General features: G+C 43.9%; 1 protein-coding gene across 10 annotated transcripts in view; it reads right to left on the bottom strand.

Annotated features, from left to right (window-relative positions):
• The window catches only part of CNOT3 (CCR4-NOT transcription complex subunit 3), a 96,170-nt gene that overhangs the window by 14,345 nt on the left and 61,171 nt on the right, over nucleotides 1-20,654 (bottom strand). For 7 of the 10 annotated variants that reach the window (XM_075839894.1, XM_075839896.1, XM_075839892.1 and 4 more), the window contains 5 exons: nucleotides 17,252-17,347; nucleotides 16,452-16,674; nucleotides 12,650-12,783; nucleotides 11,672-11,731; nucleotides 9,550-9,880 (listed from right to left, as the gene is read on the bottom strand). In XM_075839894.1, the coding sequence (XP_075696009.1) occupies nucleotides 9,550-9,880; nucleotides 11,672-11,731; nucleotides 12,650-12,783; nucleotides 16,452-16,674; nucleotides 17,252-17,347 (844 nt within the window). The remainder of the gene's footprint in view (nucleotides 1-9,549; nucleotides 9,881-11,671; nucleotides 11,732-12,649; nucleotides 12,784-16,451; nucleotides 16,675-17,251; nucleotides 17,348-20,654) is intronic. The other 3 variants (XM_075839898.1, XM_075839901.1, XM_075839902.1) reach the window with 2 other exon arrangements.

Here is a 20,654-nt window from a genome sequence, read left to right on the forward strand (position 1 = left end):
TTGATGCGTTTTTTTATTGAGCGGTCAAAAACATCTCATCTAAATGCACCCTAAGGGTCCACTTAGACGTCGCAGTTAGAACCGCATCCGAAAACTGCATAAAAAAAACAAAACACCCAACCAAAAACTGCATGTGGATTTACCACGGTTTTCTGATGCAGATTTAAAAACTGCAACCAAACTGAAAAACACACCAAATCGCAGTAAAACGGAATGCGGTTTTCGGATGCATTTTTAACTGCATTTCAACCACAAAGTATGAATGAACCCTAAGGCCACATGCACACGATGTGTATTATGTGCAGCAAATCCCCAGCGTAATACAGTACTAGCAAAGCAACGGAGATATCAAGTAAACAACTCTAAACACTGCAAAATTTTTCCGCATGTAAATTAACCTGTGGTTCGGAGATTGATATTGCACTTCCAGCTCAGACATGTATCGTATTAATTTATAAAATAACATAATAATAAAAAAGAAAGTTTAGAAAAAAATGTAATAAAAAAAATGCACCAACCGCAGAATCAAATCTGCACTTGTTTTAGCATCAAAATGTGAAAACCGACATAAAAAACGAAATATTAGGTGCAGATTTTACCTGTGGATTACCTGCATTTATCTGCAGTTTTGATGCAGATTTTCTGCAACGTGTGTATGTAGCCTAAGGTCGGGTCCACACGTAGCGTAAACGCTGTGGAATTTTCGCAATGGAATTCTGTGCGGAGATTCCGCAGCATTTACAGTAGCAGTAAAGTGGATGAGATTCAGAAAATCTCATGCCCACGCGGCGGAAAAAACCCTGCAGCATAAACGTTAATAAATTGACCTGCGGTGCGGAATTTAATTCTGCAGCATGTCAATTTATGCTGCGTTTTTGTTGATTTTCCATTGCAGGTTTTCCCCATTGAATTCAATGGGGATACCGAAACTGCAACAGAAAGCCCAGTGTTGTGACTTTTGCGGCCTATTCGCAGCGATTACGCCGCAAAAATCACAACTATGGAAAATAAATATCAAACTTACCCAGAACGCCCTCCTCCTTTCTGCAGTCCGGCCTCCCTGGATGACACTGCAGCCCATGTGACCGCTGCAGTCTGATTGGCTGCAGCGGTCACATGGGATGCAACGTCATCCCAGGAGGCCGGACTGCAGGAAGGAGGGCATTCTGGATTAGTATTTTTATTTTTCTGTAGTTGAGATTATTGCGCCGTAATCGCTGCGAATATGAAACACTTGGCTTTTGCATTCCCGTTGAATTCAATGGGACCTGCAATGGAAAATCCACAAAAACGCTGCATAAATTGGACATGTTTGCAGTATTAACCCCTTCCCCCTGCACGCATTCTGGGCCCTAATGACCAAGCAATTTTTTGTTTTGTTTTTCCTTCAAAGAGCTATAACTTTTTTATTTTCACGTGGACATGGCTGTTTGAGGACTCTTTTTGCGAAATGAGTTGTATTTATCGATGGAACCATTTTGGGGTATATAGAATTTTTTTATTAACTTATATTAACTTTTTGGGGGGGGGGGATATAAAAAAAAAACAGCAATTTAGCCGTTGTTCTATGCATTTTACATTTACGCCGTTTACTGTGCAACGTAAAAAACATGCTACCTTTTATTCTATGGGTCGGTATGATTACGGCGATACCAAATATGTAGTTTATTATCTTTTACTACTTTTGCAGAATAAAAAAAACATTGTAATAAAATAATTTTATTTTGCATCGCCGCTTTCCAAGAGCCATAACCTTTTCCGTCAATGTCGCCATGAGGGCTTGATTTTTGCGGAACTTAATTTCTACCATTTTGAGAAATATGGGACTTATTGATTAACCTTTTATTATAATTTTTGGGGGGGAAATGGGAAAAAACAATAGCAATTTTGACCGTTTTTTTTTCACGGCGTTCGCGTTGCGGTTTAAAGAATATGCTAACTATTTTTTGGGTCAGTACGATTGCGGGGATACCATATATGTGCAGTTTTAATTTTTACACTTTTACTAACTAAAACCATTCTTTTATAGGATTTTTTTTTATATGTTTTTTGTTAGTATACATTTTTATTAATTTTTATTTTACATTAATTATTTTTTCAGTCCCACTAGGGAACTTCACTATGCAATCTTTAGATCGCAGATATAATGCTTTGGTATACTTTGTATACCAGAGCATTATTGCCTGTCAGTGTAAAACTGCCAGGCATCTATTAGGACGTGCCTCTGGCCAGGGCAGACCTGGGGGCCTTTGATAGACCCCCGGCTGCCATTGCACCCCATTGGATGCCCGCAATTGCATTTGCGGGCTGCCGATGGGTGACAGGAGCTCCCTCAAATGCAGTGGTTGCTAATGACCGCGGCATTTGAGGGGTTAAATGGCCGCGATCTAAGTAAACTTCGAGTGCTACCGTTGGAGCAGGAGCCCGGCTGTCATTAGACAATCGAGCCCCGGCTCCAGCCTGCACGGGACACCCATTAGGTCGTTGATTAGGCCGCCGTGAAAACGTGACGGCCTAGAATAAAGCCCCGTAATTCGTGAAAAGGCGTATCGACGGTCATTGAGGGGTTAAATTCCGCACCGTAGAACAATTTCATAACGTTTACGCTGCAGTTTTTTTGCATCGTGGGCATGAGTTTTCTAAATCTCATTCACTTTGCTGCTACTGTAAATGCTGCGGAATATCCGCACAGAATTCCGTTGCGGAAATTCCGCAGCATTCACGGTATGTGGGAACCCGGCCTAATGGTAGAGACACACAGCGTAAACACTGCAGATTTACCGCAATGGATTTAATTGTGGAAAATCCACAGTGTATTGCAGTAGCAGCAGAGTGGATGACAATTGAACAAATCTCATCCACACACAGCAAAAAAAAAAAATCTGCAGAGAAACTGTTTTTTTGCATTTTTTTTATCAATAGCATACATTGGACTGCTGAAACGCTATTTTTTTGTTGCAGGATTTCTATTCTATTGAACTTAATGAGGAGGTAAAACCCGCAACAAATCGCAAATGTTAAGATTTTTGTTGCGATTCAGCCAAAAAAAAAGAAAAAAGTGTTCACACTTACCCCTGGGCGTTGTCATCACAACACGATCCTCTGTTCTGAGGTCAGCCCTGGGCTCCTGGGATGACAGTCCATCTGATTTTACTGCTGCAGTCAATCAAAGGCTGCAGCAGCCACATGGACTGCAGCTTCATCCCAGGAGGCCGGGCTGACCTCAGAGCAGAGAGACACATCGCTATAACAAAGCCAGAGGGTAAGTATAAGCTTTTTTTTCCCTCCCAACCACTGTTTTCCGCAGCAGAGATTATGCCCGAAAATCTGCACCATAATTTCACTTGTAATGCAAAAGGTGAAATCACCGGCAAAAACCACGTGTAAAAAGACAAAACAATAAAAACAAATCTATTAGTGTCAACACCTGGGAGACAAAAACAGGATTTTTGTACTTACCAGTAAAATCCGTTTCTTGTTTAATTCACTGGGGGACACAGTACCATGGGTATAGGCCGCTGTCACTAGGAGGCTGACACTAGGTAAGGCCCCATGCCCACAACCGTAGATTTCGTCCATAATTACGGACCCATTCATTTCTATGGCCGACGGACACCTTCCCGTATATTTACGGGAAGGTGTCCGTGCTGTAGAAACCTTCCGTAAAAAATAGAATACGTTCGATCTTTTTATTTTACGGACCGCACTCCCATACTTTATAATAAGTGCATGGTTCGCAAATGCGGATGACTGCCCGCAGCCATCCATGCCCGTAATCACGAACCATGATTACAAGCACGTCGTGTGCATGGGGCCTGAATATGAAAAAAAAAAAATGTGTGTGTGTGTGTATCCGCTCAGTGGCCTATAACCTCTGCTGAACACTCAGCTCCCCAGTTTGTACCAAGAGCAAGAGAGCAGAGAAGATTTAACACAATATGTTGCCAATTAGAAAATCAAGCTCAAAACATAAATCAATAAGAAAAAAAATAGGTCGGGACCAGTGTCCACGAGTGAATTCAACGAGAAAGGGATTTTACTGGTATTTACAAAAATTCTGTTTTCTCGTTAAAGAGGCTCTGTCACCACATTATAAGTGCCCTATCTCCTTCATAATCTGGTCGGCGCTGTAATGTAGATAAGTGGTTTTTATTTTGAAAAACGATAATTTTTGAGCAAGTTATGAACAATTTTAGATCTCGCGAGATCACGCAGTGATGTGATTAAGTCCCACACAAACTTTACCGAAGTGTCGGGAGTGTGAATAGACATCGCATCCTGGCTGGAGGTGATGTCTATTCACTCTCAAGACACTTCAGTAAAGTTAATGTGGGTGTATGTGACAGCACAGTTGGACATGAATGGAGAGAAGTGTATGACGCTGATTGGTCAGCGTCATACACTTCTCTTTACAATTTCCACTTGTTCAAAAGTTAAAAAAACGCCCAGTTGGGCATTAAGAAACTAATTAGCATAAATCTAAAATTGCTCATAACTTGCTCAAAAATGATCGTTTTTCAAAATAAAAAATACTGTCGTTATCTACATTAAATTACAGTGCCAATCAGATTATGTAGGAGATACCGCACTTATACTGTGACAGAGCCTCTTTAAAGCATTTACTGGGGGACACAGTACTATGGGACATCCTAAAGTAGTCCCTTAGGGAGGGTAAAAAGAATAATAGCCATGCGAGCAGCCCAAACCACAGCTGCTTGCAACACCATCCGACCAAAACTGGCATCGGCAGAAGCCAAAGAATGGATCCGTTAAAGCCTTAAGAAAGTATGTAACGAGGACCAGGAGGCGGCTTTACGGACCTGAGGGGCAGAAGTCTGATGCTGCACCGCCCATGTGGTTCCAACTGCCCTAGTAGAATGAGCAGTAACCCAGAAGGGAGGATACCTACCCTTAAAAAAAGCCTCCTCTGCTAACGGCCAAACTTATCCAGCCAGCAATGGTGCCTTTGAAGCCGGGCCACCCTTACGAGGGCCCTCAGGAACAACAAATAGTGAGCCAGTCTTCCGGAAGGACTTCGTAGCTGCAACGTAGACCTGAAGGGCTCGAACGACATCTAAGCAGTATAAGGCACGTTCTCGTGGATAAGGCGACTTAGGACAAAATGAAGGAAGGACAAGATCTTCATTAATATGGAAGGAGTTGAACACCTTAGGAAGGATGGCACCAGATGTAGCACCACCTTGTCCCTATGAAAAAAAAGTAAACAGAGCTTTGCAGGACAAAGCTGCCAGCTCAGAAACTCTATGGATAGAGGTGATCACTACAAGGAAAACGACCTTCCAGAATAAGATCCTGAGAGAATCTTCCCGCAAAGATTTATTAAAGAGTGCAGCCTGGAGAGCATCAAGGACCACATTAAGGTTCCAACGGGGACCGATAAGGTGGAGCACAACGTGCGACTCCCTGCAAAAAAGTTCTAATTGGAGCGCTAAAAGCCAAAATGCGTTGGAAAATAGATAGGGCTGAAACCTGCCTCTTTAGAGTAGCCAATCTGAGTCTATGATCCAAACCGACCTGGAGGAAGGACAGAATACACAAGATAGAAAAACACAGGAGGTGAAAATTATGTGATTCACACCACCTAAAATTAGCCAACCAAGTACGATGGTAAATCATTCTGAGTTTGAGTCTTCCAGGCCTTAATCATGGTCTAAATGACCGGATCAGAAAAAACTTTGAACGTCAAAACCACGGTTTTAACAGCCAAGCCGTCAAACGCAGTGTAACATTGGACCTTGGGAAAGGAGGTCGAGCCGCAGAGGAAGCTGCCAAGGGGTGTCTAACGGGAGCATCAGATCCGCATACCAAGCTCTGCGAGGCCAGTCTCGCGCAACCAGAATGGCTGGTATTCCTGAGTCCTTGACCCTTTTCAGCACTCGAGGCAGGAGTGGAAGGGGAGGAAAAAGATAAAAGGAGGTTGAAGTACGACCAGGGGAGAACCAGAGACTCGGCTCCTATGGCCTTGGGATCCCTGGTTCTGGTGACATAGTCCGGGCATTTGTGATTGAGGTGAGAGGCGAAGAGATCAACGTCCGGGAAACCCCACCAAATGCAAATGCGGTGAAAAATCTCCAGATTTAAAAAAAACAGGCTTTCCTAGCTCAGGTAGTCCGCCTCCCTGTTGTCTAATCTTGGCGGTTTCCTTACATATAGTTCTGCTTCTTGTACCTCCCTGAAGATTGAGGTACGCCACTGCTGTAGCGTTGTCGGTCTGTATCAGCACTGGAAGAACCTGGAGACGAGAAGTCCAGTGAGACAGGGCCAGGAAGATGGCCCTCAGCTTCAAGATGTTAATCTGGAGCTGAGCTTCCGGGTTGAATCAGGTGCCCTGGACTGTGAGGCAGCAGAGGACCGCCTCCCAGCCGGACAAACTTGCGTCCGTTATAATGATGACATGTCAGTGGAGAGATGAAGGTTTTCCCTGAGAGATGTTGGGGAAAGACATCCAACCACCACAGAAACTCCTTCTTGACTGAAGGGGGCAGACGGAGACTTGTCCCAACGAGATAGAAATGCCAGCTGTAAAGATCGGAAGGGAAATTGAGCAAATGGGACTGCCTCGAAGGTTGAGACTATCTTCCCCAGGACTTTCATGCAGAAGCGGATGGTGCAAGGAGCATTCCTGCGGAGTACGGTCACTCCCTGTCTGAGAGTGGAGATTTTGTCCCTGGGTAAATATACGTGGCTGCCTGTGTATCCAGGACCATCCCTCGAAAATCCATTATCCGAGGAGTGAGCGATGATGTGGTGCTGTTGATCAGCAATCCGAATCTGCGAAGACAATCCAGTGTAATGTTGGGACTGTCCAAGTTGTCCTGTTTGGAAGGGGCCTTCACCAGAAGATCTTCTAAGTATGGGATAACCGGTATTCCCCTGGATCTGAGGAGAGCCATGGGTGCCGCCATGACCTTGGTGAAGACCCTTGGAGCCATAGCCAGCCCGGACGGGAGGGTCACAAACTGGAAACTGATGTACTTGAGCAATGGGAACATGAAGATAAGCATCCTTGATGTCTATTAAAGACAGGAACTAGTCAACCTCCAAGGAAGCGACCACCGATCGCAGAGACTCCATGCGAAACCTTAGATCCTCACACGTCGACAGACGCTTTAGATACAAAATGGGTCGAAGAGATTTGTCCTCCTTTTGTACTGTGAAAGGTTAACATAAAACCCTTTGAACTGTTCTGGAGTTGGTACGGGGACAATTACTCCTTGATTGAGGAAGCTTTGAATGGCTTGAGAAAAAGCCTGGGCCCTGGAAGGGCACCAAGGGGGCGTTGACAGGAAAAACCGCCTAGGAGGGCGAGAAAAAAAACAACCTATTTTGTAGCCTGTCGGCAACCTCCTGCACCCATGCGTCTTCGAGCCATGTCTCCTGGAAGGAGAGCAGCTGTCCCCCACCCGAGGGAGCAGCTCGGGTGAGGGCAAACTTTCAGGCTGTGCCAGGGCAGGTCTAGCGTGTCTGTTGCGGGGCTGCCAGAAGTTTCTAGACCGGCAGGTCTCTGTGCTCGGAAGGGACGGGAGTTCTGCCTCTGACGTGGAGCAGAGTACCGAAACGAACAAAACAAAACCACATTTGTCTTCTGACTGAGGGAACTGGGCGTCGCCTTTGCCGACGTTGTGGAAGTAAAGTGCTCCGTCCTCCTGTAGCAAATAAATTGGACCAGGTCAGGGCCATAAAGGAGATCCTGGGGAAAATGGAAGGGTGAAAACCTTCTTCCGAGAGGCACTGTCAGCATCCCAGTTCCTAGTCCAAATGGCCTCTAGGCAGCTACCGCATTAGCCATGGCTTTAGCAGACCGTTGGGCAGCTCAAACAGAGACGTCACAGATATATTTAGACATCTGCAAAAGCTGTGCAGCTAGCAGGGAAGTATCCACGAAAGTCCCCTGAATCAATTGCGTCCTCCAGTTGAGTAGCTAGTTCAATCCTAGCCAAGCTAACCCAATATGCTGCAAAAGGGGTCTGACTAAATCCACGGCCACGCTGAATGTGGCTTTTGCCATAGACTATACTTTAGCATCGTTTAAGGAGAAAGCATCTGCAACCGGTAAAGTAGTATTTTCATAAAGCCGGGCCATGGGAGCATCTACCTTAGGGTGAGATGACAATTTGGTAATACACTCAACAGAGAAAGGAAATATATAGTCCACACACTTGGACACGTGCATAGACCGGTCAGGGTGTTTCCACGCATCAGAAAACAATTTGTCAAAACCCTTATGATCTGGAAAGACCATAGGTGGTCGCCTGTTGCAATGCAATAATAACTTATTCTGAGGGGATTCAGCAGGATCATCTGCAATCTTAAGTATATCTCACTGCCTGAATGAGAATCTTCACAGCAGGAGGAATGGATTGTCTTCTATTACACTCAAGCTCAGAGTCGGAGAGAGACGTTCCCTGAAGAAGCTGGTTCAGATATATATCTTGAATGAAAAGCATGAAGGACGCCTGCAGCATTTTTGTCCAAAGAGGAATCAGAGGAAGAATGATATCACCTTGATTTCCTGGTCCACTTGCGGGATGCACTGGGAGAACTAGAACGAGTGCAATTCAGGGAAGAAGGTCTGGGGGCCTGAATGGACTGTGATGCCTGAGAGGACAATGGACATGTTAGCTGCTGAGGAAGGCGTTGTAGGGCATCTGCCGTGAACTGATGGAGGCAGGCGAGATTATCAACCGCCTGGGTGAGTGAAGTAGCCCATTGGGGGGTAATATGCTCACCAGGAGAGAGGGCGTGGCCCGCTTGCAGCCTAGCAGAGAACTGAAGCCGGGGGCCTAAATTATTGGCGCCGCCAACGGAATGCCGCTTGTAATAAGAAACGGAAGAGAACGCTGGAAGTATGTCTGCCAGCACATAAGTGTTAGAAACCTCTTAGTAAGGACACAACACCTCAGAATAAGAACCCCCTCTATATCATAATGCCGTAAAGCCCGCTTAAAGTCTGAATTTTTCCTTCCTGTCTATCCACAGCAGCTCCCAATTGCCCTGGGGGGGGGGGGGCGGGGGGTGGGGAGCGCACACGCGTAGTATTGCTGTCCGGCATCCTCAACCGCCAGTCCGGTAATAATAAGGGACTGGTTGACCAAGCCGGGAACATCCACCATAGGATTTGGGCATCCAGGGAGGTGGGAAGAGTGTCCCCCAAAACGGTAGGCATCCACTGAAACAGTTGGAATTCCTTCCGCCTAGAGCCCGCAGGGGAGTCACCAAGTGGAAATCAATAGGGACTCTCACCCTGCACCTGAAAACAAAAAATCTAGCACAATTGCTTGTGTAGGACATGTCGGAGACAGTAGGCTAAGACTGGGAAACTGAGTGCTCAGCAGAGGGTATAGCCGGACATTTTTTTTTTATATTTACCTAGTGTCAGCCTTCTTGTGACCGCGGCCTATACCCATGGTACGGTGTCCCCCAGTGAATGCTTTAACAAGAAATATGAAAGCCAAATAATAAATATATAATTATATGTCAGGGTGACAAATCCACATTAAAAATAAACAAAATGAGCTCTAGACTTACTTGTTGCTCCATTTTGCTTGCTTGTATTTTGCTGGGCACTGGGGGGCCTGGGTTGTGATGTATTTGTACTAGATGGTGGAGGAGCCACTGCCTGTGCATAAGGTGTAGGTGTACCAGACGTATGTCCACTGGACGGGTTGTTTTTGCTGTTGGTGCTGCTGTTGCTGCTCGTACTGCTGCTGTTTGATACTGCTCCATTGCTGTTTGTACCCGGTCCATTTCCGAGCGACGACGTGCTGGAACTGCTTCCTATTTGGTAACTCGGCGTCACTGCAGGGGACTGCGGATGATGGTTGTTATGGATACTTTTAGAACCGTTCTTTGCTGGTGACTAAAAAAGGAAAAACCCTGCTACACTTTAAGGAAACTTACATATACCCTGTAATGCTAGGAGTAGGACAAAATTCCCTGCAAGAACTGAAAGACAGTTCTGCAAAAAAAAAAATAATATAGACTTAGTGCCAAAATCCACCTCACAACATAGGAAAGGATCCTGGAAGTAACTTTTGAAAATAATAAATTATCTAAGTAACAAACCAGAGATGCACCAACACCTTTTGCACACGAGCGAGTTCGAGCCGTGAAAAATTGTCCGAGTGTCGGCTGGATTTCCAGCCCCGACCACGGTACAGGTGAACGTGACTCCTGGCAGCATTGACATTTTATGATGCTAGGAGTAGGTGCCTTCCCGCGGAACTGCTGTTCCGTATTGAACAAAATGATACAGTACAGAACAGCAGTTCCGCAGTAAGGCAGCGACTCCTAGCATCATATAATGTCTATGATGCCAGGAGTCCCGTTCACCTCCACCGTGGTCGAGCCGGACCGTTTTTCATGGCCTGAACTCTGTCGTGTCCAAGAGGCGTTAGACCACCACTGGATTCAAAGATGTGAGAATCATTTCACCTAAGTTCTGCCAGCGAACATGGCACTTTATATATCATTTAGTCGTGTCTTGCTGTATGTAAACCTTATTTTATACACAATACTACTTATTTCTATTGTAGCCCCGGTATGAATCATGTATAAATATTAAGATGGAGATTTACAAATCTCTAGAACACTCCACACTGAAATGGTTCTTGTTTCATTCTATACAGTTTGTTTATTTTATCTCTGGTAGGTCTTAACATTAAAAGCCTTTTTTGTGGCAAAACCTGAAAGTGTCATTCTAGTTATACTCTCCCATCCATAGTAACATCGGGCATGGAGAGACGCTCCATCATGTTGAGCAGTACTTTTGCGATAGAACTGTACCCGTGCACAATACTCTCCAGACATTGTACGATTGCCACAGCAACAGTACCACTCAGCGTGCATCCGTGTCTCTCCATGCCCAATGTTAGTATGGATGGGAGAATATAACTGGATTGATACTTTAACTAAAACAGCACGTGTAAAAATAAAGCCTAAAAAAAAGTCCCTATGGGTGCATTTACACATGCAGATTTTTTTTTAATACAGTTTTTAAAGCCTGACCGAAAACTCCACGTGTGAATACACACTATTGGCACATCAGTCCTTACCATCAGATCCTACTAATGGCTTGTGATGAACTATGGTGATATGAGAACGCCACTTCTTGGAGGAAGAGTTCTGTGGAAAATTATGCAACCTCCACCTTTTTACGTCTCATATTCCAATCTAAAATACAGTATCTGAGGCAAGCAGATACTATAAATACTTCCCTATGGAAATGCAGGCTGTTATATGGAACTGCATCATGCTCAAAACTACTCATGTAAATACACCCAAGGCCACATTCACATGACAGTATTTCAGAGCAGTATTTGTAACCCATAAAAAGGAGTGGAACATAAAGAAAAAGTATAATGGAAAGATTTGCACCTCTGCCATGTTTTAGACCCACTCCTAGTTCTGGCTCACAAATATTGATGCAAGATACTGTTGCGTGAAAGAAACCTTAGGGTTAGTTCACCTGGGCTAATTCTAAACTCACTGTTTCAGTATTATGCCAAGTGGTGGGAAAAAAAACAATGACAAAAATTGCAGTTTTGGGTGCAGGTTTTTTGCTGCGCCATTTTCTAGCCCATAAAAACGGGGCAAAAAGGAAAAAATACATGATGAAATGACCAGAAAGAAATGGGACTATCCAACTCACCTGACTGACTTCACTGTCTGTGGACCTGCCTCTGATTTTTTTGTCATCTTCTGAGTTTTCCTGCAAAATATCAACGATTATAACAATTAAGTAAAAGTGTTAAGAACAAAGTGTTTAATTAGCGATGAGAATTTATCAATTTTCAATAGAAAAATTGCTAACGACTCAAAAGTCACAATTAGCAGGAAAAATTGCAAAACTTTCGTAGTTTACACGGTTCTCACCACTTTTCTAAAATGTGGGCAGAGTTTAATAAAAGGGTGCCTCCAGCGTCAGAAACGGTTATAAATCATAGAGGAAATCTACGTCAGCTAGGATTTCACTATGGCCATAATAGGGTGTAGGCAGGCCCGGTACCGCCATCCATCAAGCCATCATGATTGGATACTAACCGCTTCCCGACATAAGCCACATAGATATATATATATATGATATATCCATAGCTCGAGCGTGTCGAACGTACAGCCGACACTTCAGTGTAATGAGTGGGGGCCCGCTCGTTTAACCCCATAGATGCGGCGGTCAATAGTGACTGCCGCATCTAAGTGGTTAGAACCAGGGGGCGGCCCTCTCTAACGCTGGGTATGTGGAGAGGGATGGGGCCTGGCAGTGCGACCACAATTGTGGCGCACGGCCAGGGAAAGATACAACATTTATTAAGATGCATGCGCCTCTTAAGTCTGTCGGATATTACTCCAGCGTAGCAAAAAGCAAAGAGTGCCATATGAAACGCCAGTGTTGTGGTTGAGGTGCGGGTAGAACCGCATCGAAACACAGCACCTGAAAACCACTTGCAGTTTTACAGCGATTTGGTGCTTTAAAGAATAGAACGCAATTGAATTGAAAAAAGTATCAAATCGCGGTAAAACCTCATGCAGTTTATGGATGCGATTCTAACTGCATCTCAACATGTAGATGGACCCTTCGTGAATCTGCCCTATGATCTAGATTTCGTGGTGAAGAGGTGAATGAACTTACTGTGGTGCAATTGGCCGGACTTGGTGGAATAGGAGAGCTGGATGTGGTTGAGGTGGGAGTGCTGCTAGACTGGTTAAAGATCTCATCCTCCATGTGACTGTGGCCTGGTGGGGATGTAGCTGCCAGCGCCTGTGCTGGAAGAGGGAAAAAAAACAAAAAAAAACAAGCCACATGAGAATGTGCCATACAGATAAATCAATGAAAAAATGATAAAATTAAATTAAACAAGCACTATGTGTGAGTCGTGTCCTTGTAGGGGGTTATTTACATGAGGAAAAACCAGCTCATGTGAATACAGTGTTTCTACTGGACTCAAACCTGCCGGGAATTTCCAGCTCCCTTGTACAATGCAATATAATCCGGGTTTAAAAAGCTATGCAACTTGCTGAATTTTGTCCACAAAGCAATACAGCTGTGACAACGCAACGGACATTCAGGCTTGTGTTGACACCCAGATGGTTAAGCCCTTAATGACTGCCCATACGCCTTTCACAGCGGTCATTAAAGGCTATGTACACCTTCGAAAGTGATTTATTTTTTATAAAAACGTCAGTGTGTTTGGTGCAATTTGTTGTTGTTGTTTGTTTTTTTTTAAATGTTTTACTTTTTGAGATACAACTGCTCTGTATACAAAGCAGCTGTATCATTCGGTAAAACCTGAATCCATCGACCTGTAATCAATCACATCTAAGTCACTTTGACACGATGGGACCACCTGTTATCCATCACATCTGACACACGCAGGACCCTCTGACACTGAACCTGCCAGTACTGCTGACCTGACGGATACAGAATTCAGCAAAGGATACAGCTGCTCTGTATACATGATACAAAGCAGCTGTATCTCAAAAAGTAAGAAGAATTTTTAATAAAAATGAATTTGAAAGTTGCACCAAACACACTGACTTTATAAAAAAAAATACATAAATATATATCACTTTCGAAGGTTTACATAGCCTTTAAGGGTTCCTATGCCACAGCGCTGTATTTTTACGGCTCTGTGTCAGAAGCCTGACACGGGCGTCCCATGCTGTCTAGAGCGGGTGCCAGGCTAAAGACTGCCGCGCTGCTGCTCTAACAACCGCGATCGAAAATAACACCTTCGATGCCGCGGTCAATAGCGACCACTGCATCTAAGTGGTTTCAGATGGAGGGGGCTCCCTCTGTTAACCCATTGTTACCCCCGCAACTGGGATGCTTTGGTATACTTTGGATTTCCTGGCAGCCGGTGGCCTAACAAAGGCCCCCAGAACTGCCAACAGTGTATGCTTATTAGGCTCTGCCGCTTTCAGTTTTACGCTAACAGGCATAATACACTGAAATACACAACTATTGCAGTGTATTAACCCTTTAACGACCGCCCACCGTGTTTTGGCGGCAGGCGGTGCAGGTGCTTAGTCTACAGCGACATCTTTTTGCGTCGCTGTAGAAGAGGCTGATGAGCGCTCATCCTCTAACCAGGAGCTGTAACTAACAGCTGCTGATCTTAGAGCAGCCTGCTGAATACAGCTGGGGTCGGAAAACATTCGGACCCCAGCTGTTTAACCCTTTGATCGCCGCGGTCCGTGACCACAGCAAGATCAAAGGGAACTCCCCACTTTGATCTCATCATCAGAAACCCGGAGACGTGATCAAACACCGGGGAATCCCTCTGCAGTCAGCCCTGGGGACCTACAAAGGACCCCAGGGCTGTCTGTTCCGTAAGCCTGCTGTTCGGGCACACTATGTGCTGCCCTAACAGCAGCCTATGTGATAGTGACACAGTATGATGTATTAGCATACGGGAGTATGCGAATACATTAAGAGTAAAAAATAAAAGTTATAAATAAAGTTATCCCCTAATGGGATTTAAAAAAAAAACAAAAAAAACAAAACCCATTTTTCATAAAATATATTTTATTGCCCCTACACTAAATAAAAAACCTACACATATTAGGCTGGGTTCACACAGTTTTTTTTTGCAGGAGGAAAATCTGCCTCAAAATTCTGTTTGGAATTTTGAGGCAGATTTTGCTCTTCCTGCACTCCGGTTTTCGCCCGCGGCCATGGAGCGTGGCGGGCAAAAAACGCCGCGAAATACACTTTCTCTACCTCCCATTGAGGTCAATGGGAGGTCAGAGGCGTAAACGCCAAAACATAGGGCATGTCCCTCCACCTCCCATTGAAATCAATGGGAGGCAGTTTCGGCCGTTTTTTGCGTAAAAAAAAAACTCAGTGTGAACTCTTGCTTAGGTATCTAAACGACCGTAATAACCTGAAGAATTAATCTAACATGTTATTTAGCATGAATGGGATATAAAATATGCAGAGAATCGCTTTTTCTTATATTCACGCTATAAAAATAATTTTTTTTCTACCTCCAAACTATGAAAAAAATAATAAAATTTCTCCTGCATAAAACAGGGCCTAATACGGCCACGTCAAAGAAAAAAGAAAAAAGTCATGGCTGCTGAAATCCAGAGGTAAAAACTGAAAAATGTAGCTGGTCATTAAGACCTTTTCAGGCCCGGTCATTAAGGGGTTAAAGAAGTGATCAAACGGTCACATAGTGAAGTCCCATAGTGGGACAAAAAAAAAAAAAGTGAACAAGTTAGATGAATAAAGTTAGTAAGAAAGAGATGTTAAATCTCAAGTACAAAAAAATGAAAAACCCATTTTCCCCCCAAAATGCGTTATTATGGGAAAAAACCCTAAAAGCAAGACCACAACTTACATAATTGGTATCGCAGCGTCTGTAACAACCCGAACTATAAAACTATTATGTTTTTTATTCCAAATGGTAAATGGCATAAAAAAATTAGAAAACAATGGCAGAATTGCTGTTTTCTGTTCAACTTCTCTTCCAAAAAAAACACAATAAAAAAGCACTCAAGTCACATCACATGTACAGAAAAATAAAAAAAGATGGCTTTATAAATACAATAATAAAAAAACCTGAAAAATAAAAACACGCATGGCATAAAATAGGCTGGTCACTAAAGGGTTAGCCAAATAGTTTTTGTTGTTTTCAACAAAAGGCTTGTGAGGGTAAGGCCCCACGGAGCGGCATTGATACATCTGTGATGAAGCCAACAGCTTGCGCAGGCACCGTTTGGTGCAGCTGTCAAATTGCTCATTAGAGGCCGCACGTCGTTGCAGGTAAAATGGATGTTTACTTGCAAAATCGTGCGGCCATTAAACCTTGAAGCCACGAGGACGTTCATTTAAGTCATGGTGATCGTGCGGGCACAGAAGCTGTGCCCATCGGATCACTGTGGGAGCCAGGCGTTCACTGACACCCGGGCTCCTGCTACGAAGATCGGGATTTGAAATAATTTTGACGTTTAACCCATTAAATACCGCTGTCAATAGCGACCGCAGCATGTAAGTGATTAGACAGTGATAGGTGGCCGATGGGTTGCCATGGCAGCTAGGGGGCTAACAACGGCCCACAAGTCTGCCATGGTCGTATGTCTATTAGGTCGTGCCAAAGGTCGTGCCTGTAGGTTTTACACTTACATGCAATAAAGCTTTGGTATACTAAGTATACAAGGGCATTAAAGGGTAACTAAAGCTTAAAAAAAAAAAACTTCTCACAAGCCTAGACCCAGATGGTAGTAAATCTACCCCACAGTTCAAATCAGCATGCCTGTCACTACTGCATGCGTCTCTCAGAGAGGGCAGAATGAAGTAGCGGACAGATTCCTGGAATAGGCCTTGGGTGTAACATGCTAATTTGCCATTTGCTCAGCCATTGTTTTGGATGTATAAAATGAGCAGCTAAGACTAGTAACCACTTCAGTTATCTTTTGAGGCCACTTACGAATGTCTTCTAAATCAAGGTCATCATACAGGAACTCATTCTCTTCAAAGTCTGGATCTTGTGAAGAGTCCACATAGTATTCTACATCATCTTTAATCTTCCTGATTGAATCCACATTGATCGAGTCATTATCCAACATTCGTAGAATGGTTTCCAGCATTCGGATGTGGTACCTATGCTTTTCTATGTGTTTCTTCAGTCCCTCGATTCTGTCCTGCTTCTGCTAACACCAGACACAGAAGGTGCCGCAGAAAGAAAAAAAGAGCGCACACAACAGACGTAAATACCCCTCTTCTAGTTTTCAGGTCATCTCAAAAACCATTCATGATAATGATATTTAAAGTAGTGTCATAGGAGATGAGAAGAAACACCCAATTAGGCCTTGTTCACAGGGCGAATTTTTGAAATGTATTTTGGCGCATTTTACACGCCGAAATACACATGAAAAAACGCTTGGATTAACCTTCCTATTGAATCTATAGGAAATATGCATCGTTATTGCATATAGCGCTTTTTACGCATCATGTATTCCATTGAATTCAATGAGAGGCAAAAAACATGAACAAAATTGCATAAAATACATGTATATATAAAAGAAAACCGCTTAAAAAAAAAGTGTTTTGGACATATTATGCATCATTTTTTCATCCTCCAAATTACACTGTGTGAACACAGCCTAAGTTGCTAGCCATATGGGAAGAGATGAAAGTGCATTATACAGCTCAGAGCTCACTGCTCTATTACAAACGTAAATTTACTGTTCACTGCAAAGCAAATTCTATTCCATCAAGGGAACTCACATCCTTGTCTCCTTTTTTTTTCCGCGTTTGTACCGACAAAGACTCTACCTCACTTTCGAACTGATCCACGCCCATGTTCAAGCTGTCAATCGTGTTCTGTAAGGGGTAGATGAAAACGCTACTTTAGACTTTAACCCTTTATTTTTTTAGATAATAAATTATACAGCACCACCACCAACTGGCATATTAGTAATGTACTCCTAGAATGTAAAGTGTCAGCAACACTCTTCCAGAGTAGTGTGAAATATTTCCCCAACAATGGGGAAGTTGTAGCCACTTGGACTCTATCAAGTTGGTGCTTGACTAGTGCTCATAATTTTTCACATTATACAAAACAGAAATAAGGCACAGAGGACATATCAAGTGCAGCTGTTGATGGTGTATTAAAAACTAAGCAGTCTTAATTTACAAATTAGTTACCTCTTTGGGTTCAAGCACACAACCATTTTGTACGGATCCGTAGGACTTCCCAAAGAGCTGCATGAGCCCTCTAGTGTACCACCGTGTGCTTTCAATACCAGATGGTTTTTTTTTTTCTATCAGATTCTATTCAAATCCGATATAAAAGAAAATTGTGGCATGATCTATCAGACTAGATGTGTATGGATGTATTTTACCCTAAAAACATTGCTTCTAGGAGAGAATATCTTCGTACACAGGGAGTCTGTCAGAGTCTGTACAGTTTCGTACTAAAGGAGCCATACAGGCTTCGTGCCGGTGTGCATAGGCTCTACACAATTGTCTGCAGTAAATACTAAATATATATGCTGTTGCCATGGACTCTCAAGTGTATGCTGGCAGTTGAAGTTTTGCAACAGCTGGAGAGCGACAGGTTGGGAAAACCACTGATCTAAAAAGGTAATTGTTATGATGGATTTATTTACACATGACAGACATACAGTCCCACCCATGTGGATGAGAATTAAATCTCATCCTCATACTGCTGAACATTTTCCGGACGGAAATTAGAGCATGCTGAGATTTTCAAAACCGCAGCATGTTCATGTTATTCTGGATGTTCATTGCAGATTTCCACCTTTTCAATGTGGAGGGGGTGAAATCCACAGCAAAATACGCACATAAAACGTGATTATTTTGCGGCAGAAACTATGCATTACCGTCCCATGTGAATCCAGCCTTAAAGGGAACCGGTCATCTGTCATGCTGCCTTCACTGAAGGCAGCATAAGTTAATGGCAGACACACTAATGTTATGTAGTTTTGGAGAACTTACACTTTAAAAGGGGTTTTTCCTCAATCAATATTTATCACCTTTTCAGTCATGCGGATCAATGCACATAAACAATATTAGCAATAATAATACTCCCCATAAAATCCTTTTCTCTTTGAATTCATTGGGGGGGGGGGGGGGAGAGGACACAGCACCATAGGCCCTTGCCACGAGAAGGCTGACACTAGGTAAGAATAAGAAAGTGTTGGCTCTGCCCAGGCAGGCCGAACCCTTCCGACAGACACTGGACTATCATTAATGTCATTGACAGACACAGCACCCTGAGACACTAATGCAGTCCAGGAGGGTTGACAAAAGAAGGAATTTGCAATGCGACCCAATAAACGCATAGAAGACCAGAGTTGCGACCCATGCTTGCATTAGAGCAATCCATGGTATGAATTTCGTAGAACTTTGTGAATGTATGCACCAGAGTCCAGATGGCAGCCTTGCAAACCTGAAAGACGGACACTTGGTGCTGATACCGCTGAGGATGCACTGACGGGCCCATGTGGAACGGGCGGTAACCCGATAGGAAGGAACCGTATCCTTGGACTGATAAGTTTCCACATTGCAGAGCAAATCCAGCGAGCAATAGTAGGCTTCGAAGCCACTAAGCCCCTGCGGCCCCTTGGGAATCACAAATAGAGAGTCAGCGCGTCTTAAAGAGACTCTGTCACCAGATTTTCAAACCCCTATCTCCTATTGCAGCAGATCGGCGCTGCAATGTAGATAACAGTAACGTTTTGTTTTTTTCAATAACGAGCATTTTTGGCCAAGTTATGACCATTTTTATATTTATGCAAATGAGCCTTTCTTATGTACAACTGGGCGTGTTTAAAGTTATGTACAAGTGGGCGTGTAGTGTGTGTGTACATCTGGGCGTTTTTACTTGTTTTACTAGCTGGGCGTTGTGAATAGAAGTGTATGATGCTGACGAATCAGCATCATCCACTTCTCTTCGTTACCACCCAGCTTCTGGCAGTTCAGACACACAGCGTGTCCTCGCGAGATCAAGCTGTGACGTCACACTTCCTCCCACAGGAACTTCATCGCGTCGGATGAGCGAGGACACGCTGTGTGTCTGTGCACTGCCAGAAGCTGGGTGGTAACGAAGAGAAGTGGATGATGCTAATTCGTCAGCATCATCCACTTCTATTCACAACGCCCAGCTAGTAAAACAAGTAAAAACGCCCAGATTAACGAACACAATACACGCCCAGTTGGACATAAGAAAAGGCTCATTTGCATAAATATAAAAATGGTCATAACTTGGCCAAAAATGCTCGTTTTTGAAAAAAAAAACACGTTACTGTAATCTACATTGCAGCGCCGATCTGCTGCAATAGGAGATAGGGGTTTGAAAATCTGGTGATAGAGCCTCTTTAATGACTCAGTTGCAGCAAGATCTATGCTGCTGCTTAAACCACATCAAGACAGTAGAGAGTCCGCTCCCTCGAATGGGAGGGAGATGGGCAGGATGGGAGGACGATGTCCTCAATGTGTAAGGCAGAAATCATGGGAGAGGGCCGACCACCACCTCATCCCTGTCTGTGGATCACGAGGAAGGGAGTGTTTACAGGACCGTGCGGCCAATTGTGAAACCCATCTAATAGAAGTAACTGCCACAAGGAATGCAACAATGCAGGAAAGCCGCCAAAGCAAGATGTCCAACACAATCGCTCGAAGGGGAAGGCCTCAATGACCCATGGGTCCAGGTTAAGATCCAGGGCTCAATGGGATTACGGAATGCCAAAAGGGAGGGGCAGTATGGTCCTCACCCTGCAAAAAGGTTTTTACCTGGGGAAGGCCAGTGTCTACTAAAAAAGGGATGGAGAGAGCAGAGACCTGGCCTTTAAGGTAGGCATGGCCAAGGCCCTGATCCCAACCCGACTGCAGAAAAGACAGGATGGGAGATGTGTTTCCGCTCAGTTCACACGATGCGTAAATACTGCGGATTTTCCGCAACGGAATTAGTGGTGGAAAATCCACAGCATAATACAGTAGCAGTAAAGTGCATGAGATAGAACAATTCTCATCCACACACTGCGTAAATAGTGAGTGGTGCCGTTTTATTCCGCAGCATGTCAAATGTATTTGCGTAAACGTGGATTTGTTGTGGTTTTTCCCCATTGAATTAAATGGGGAGGTAAAACCCACAACAAATAGCAGG

The sequence above is a fragment of the Rhinoderma darwinii genome, chromosome 10, assembly GCF_050947455.1.
Source record: "Rhinoderma darwinii isolate aRhiDar2 chromosome 10, aRhiDar2.hap1, whole genome shotgun sequence".
Classification (NCBI taxonomy): domain Eukaryota; kingdom Metazoa; phylum Chordata; class Amphibia; order Anura; family Rhinodermatidae; genus Rhinoderma; species Rhinoderma darwinii.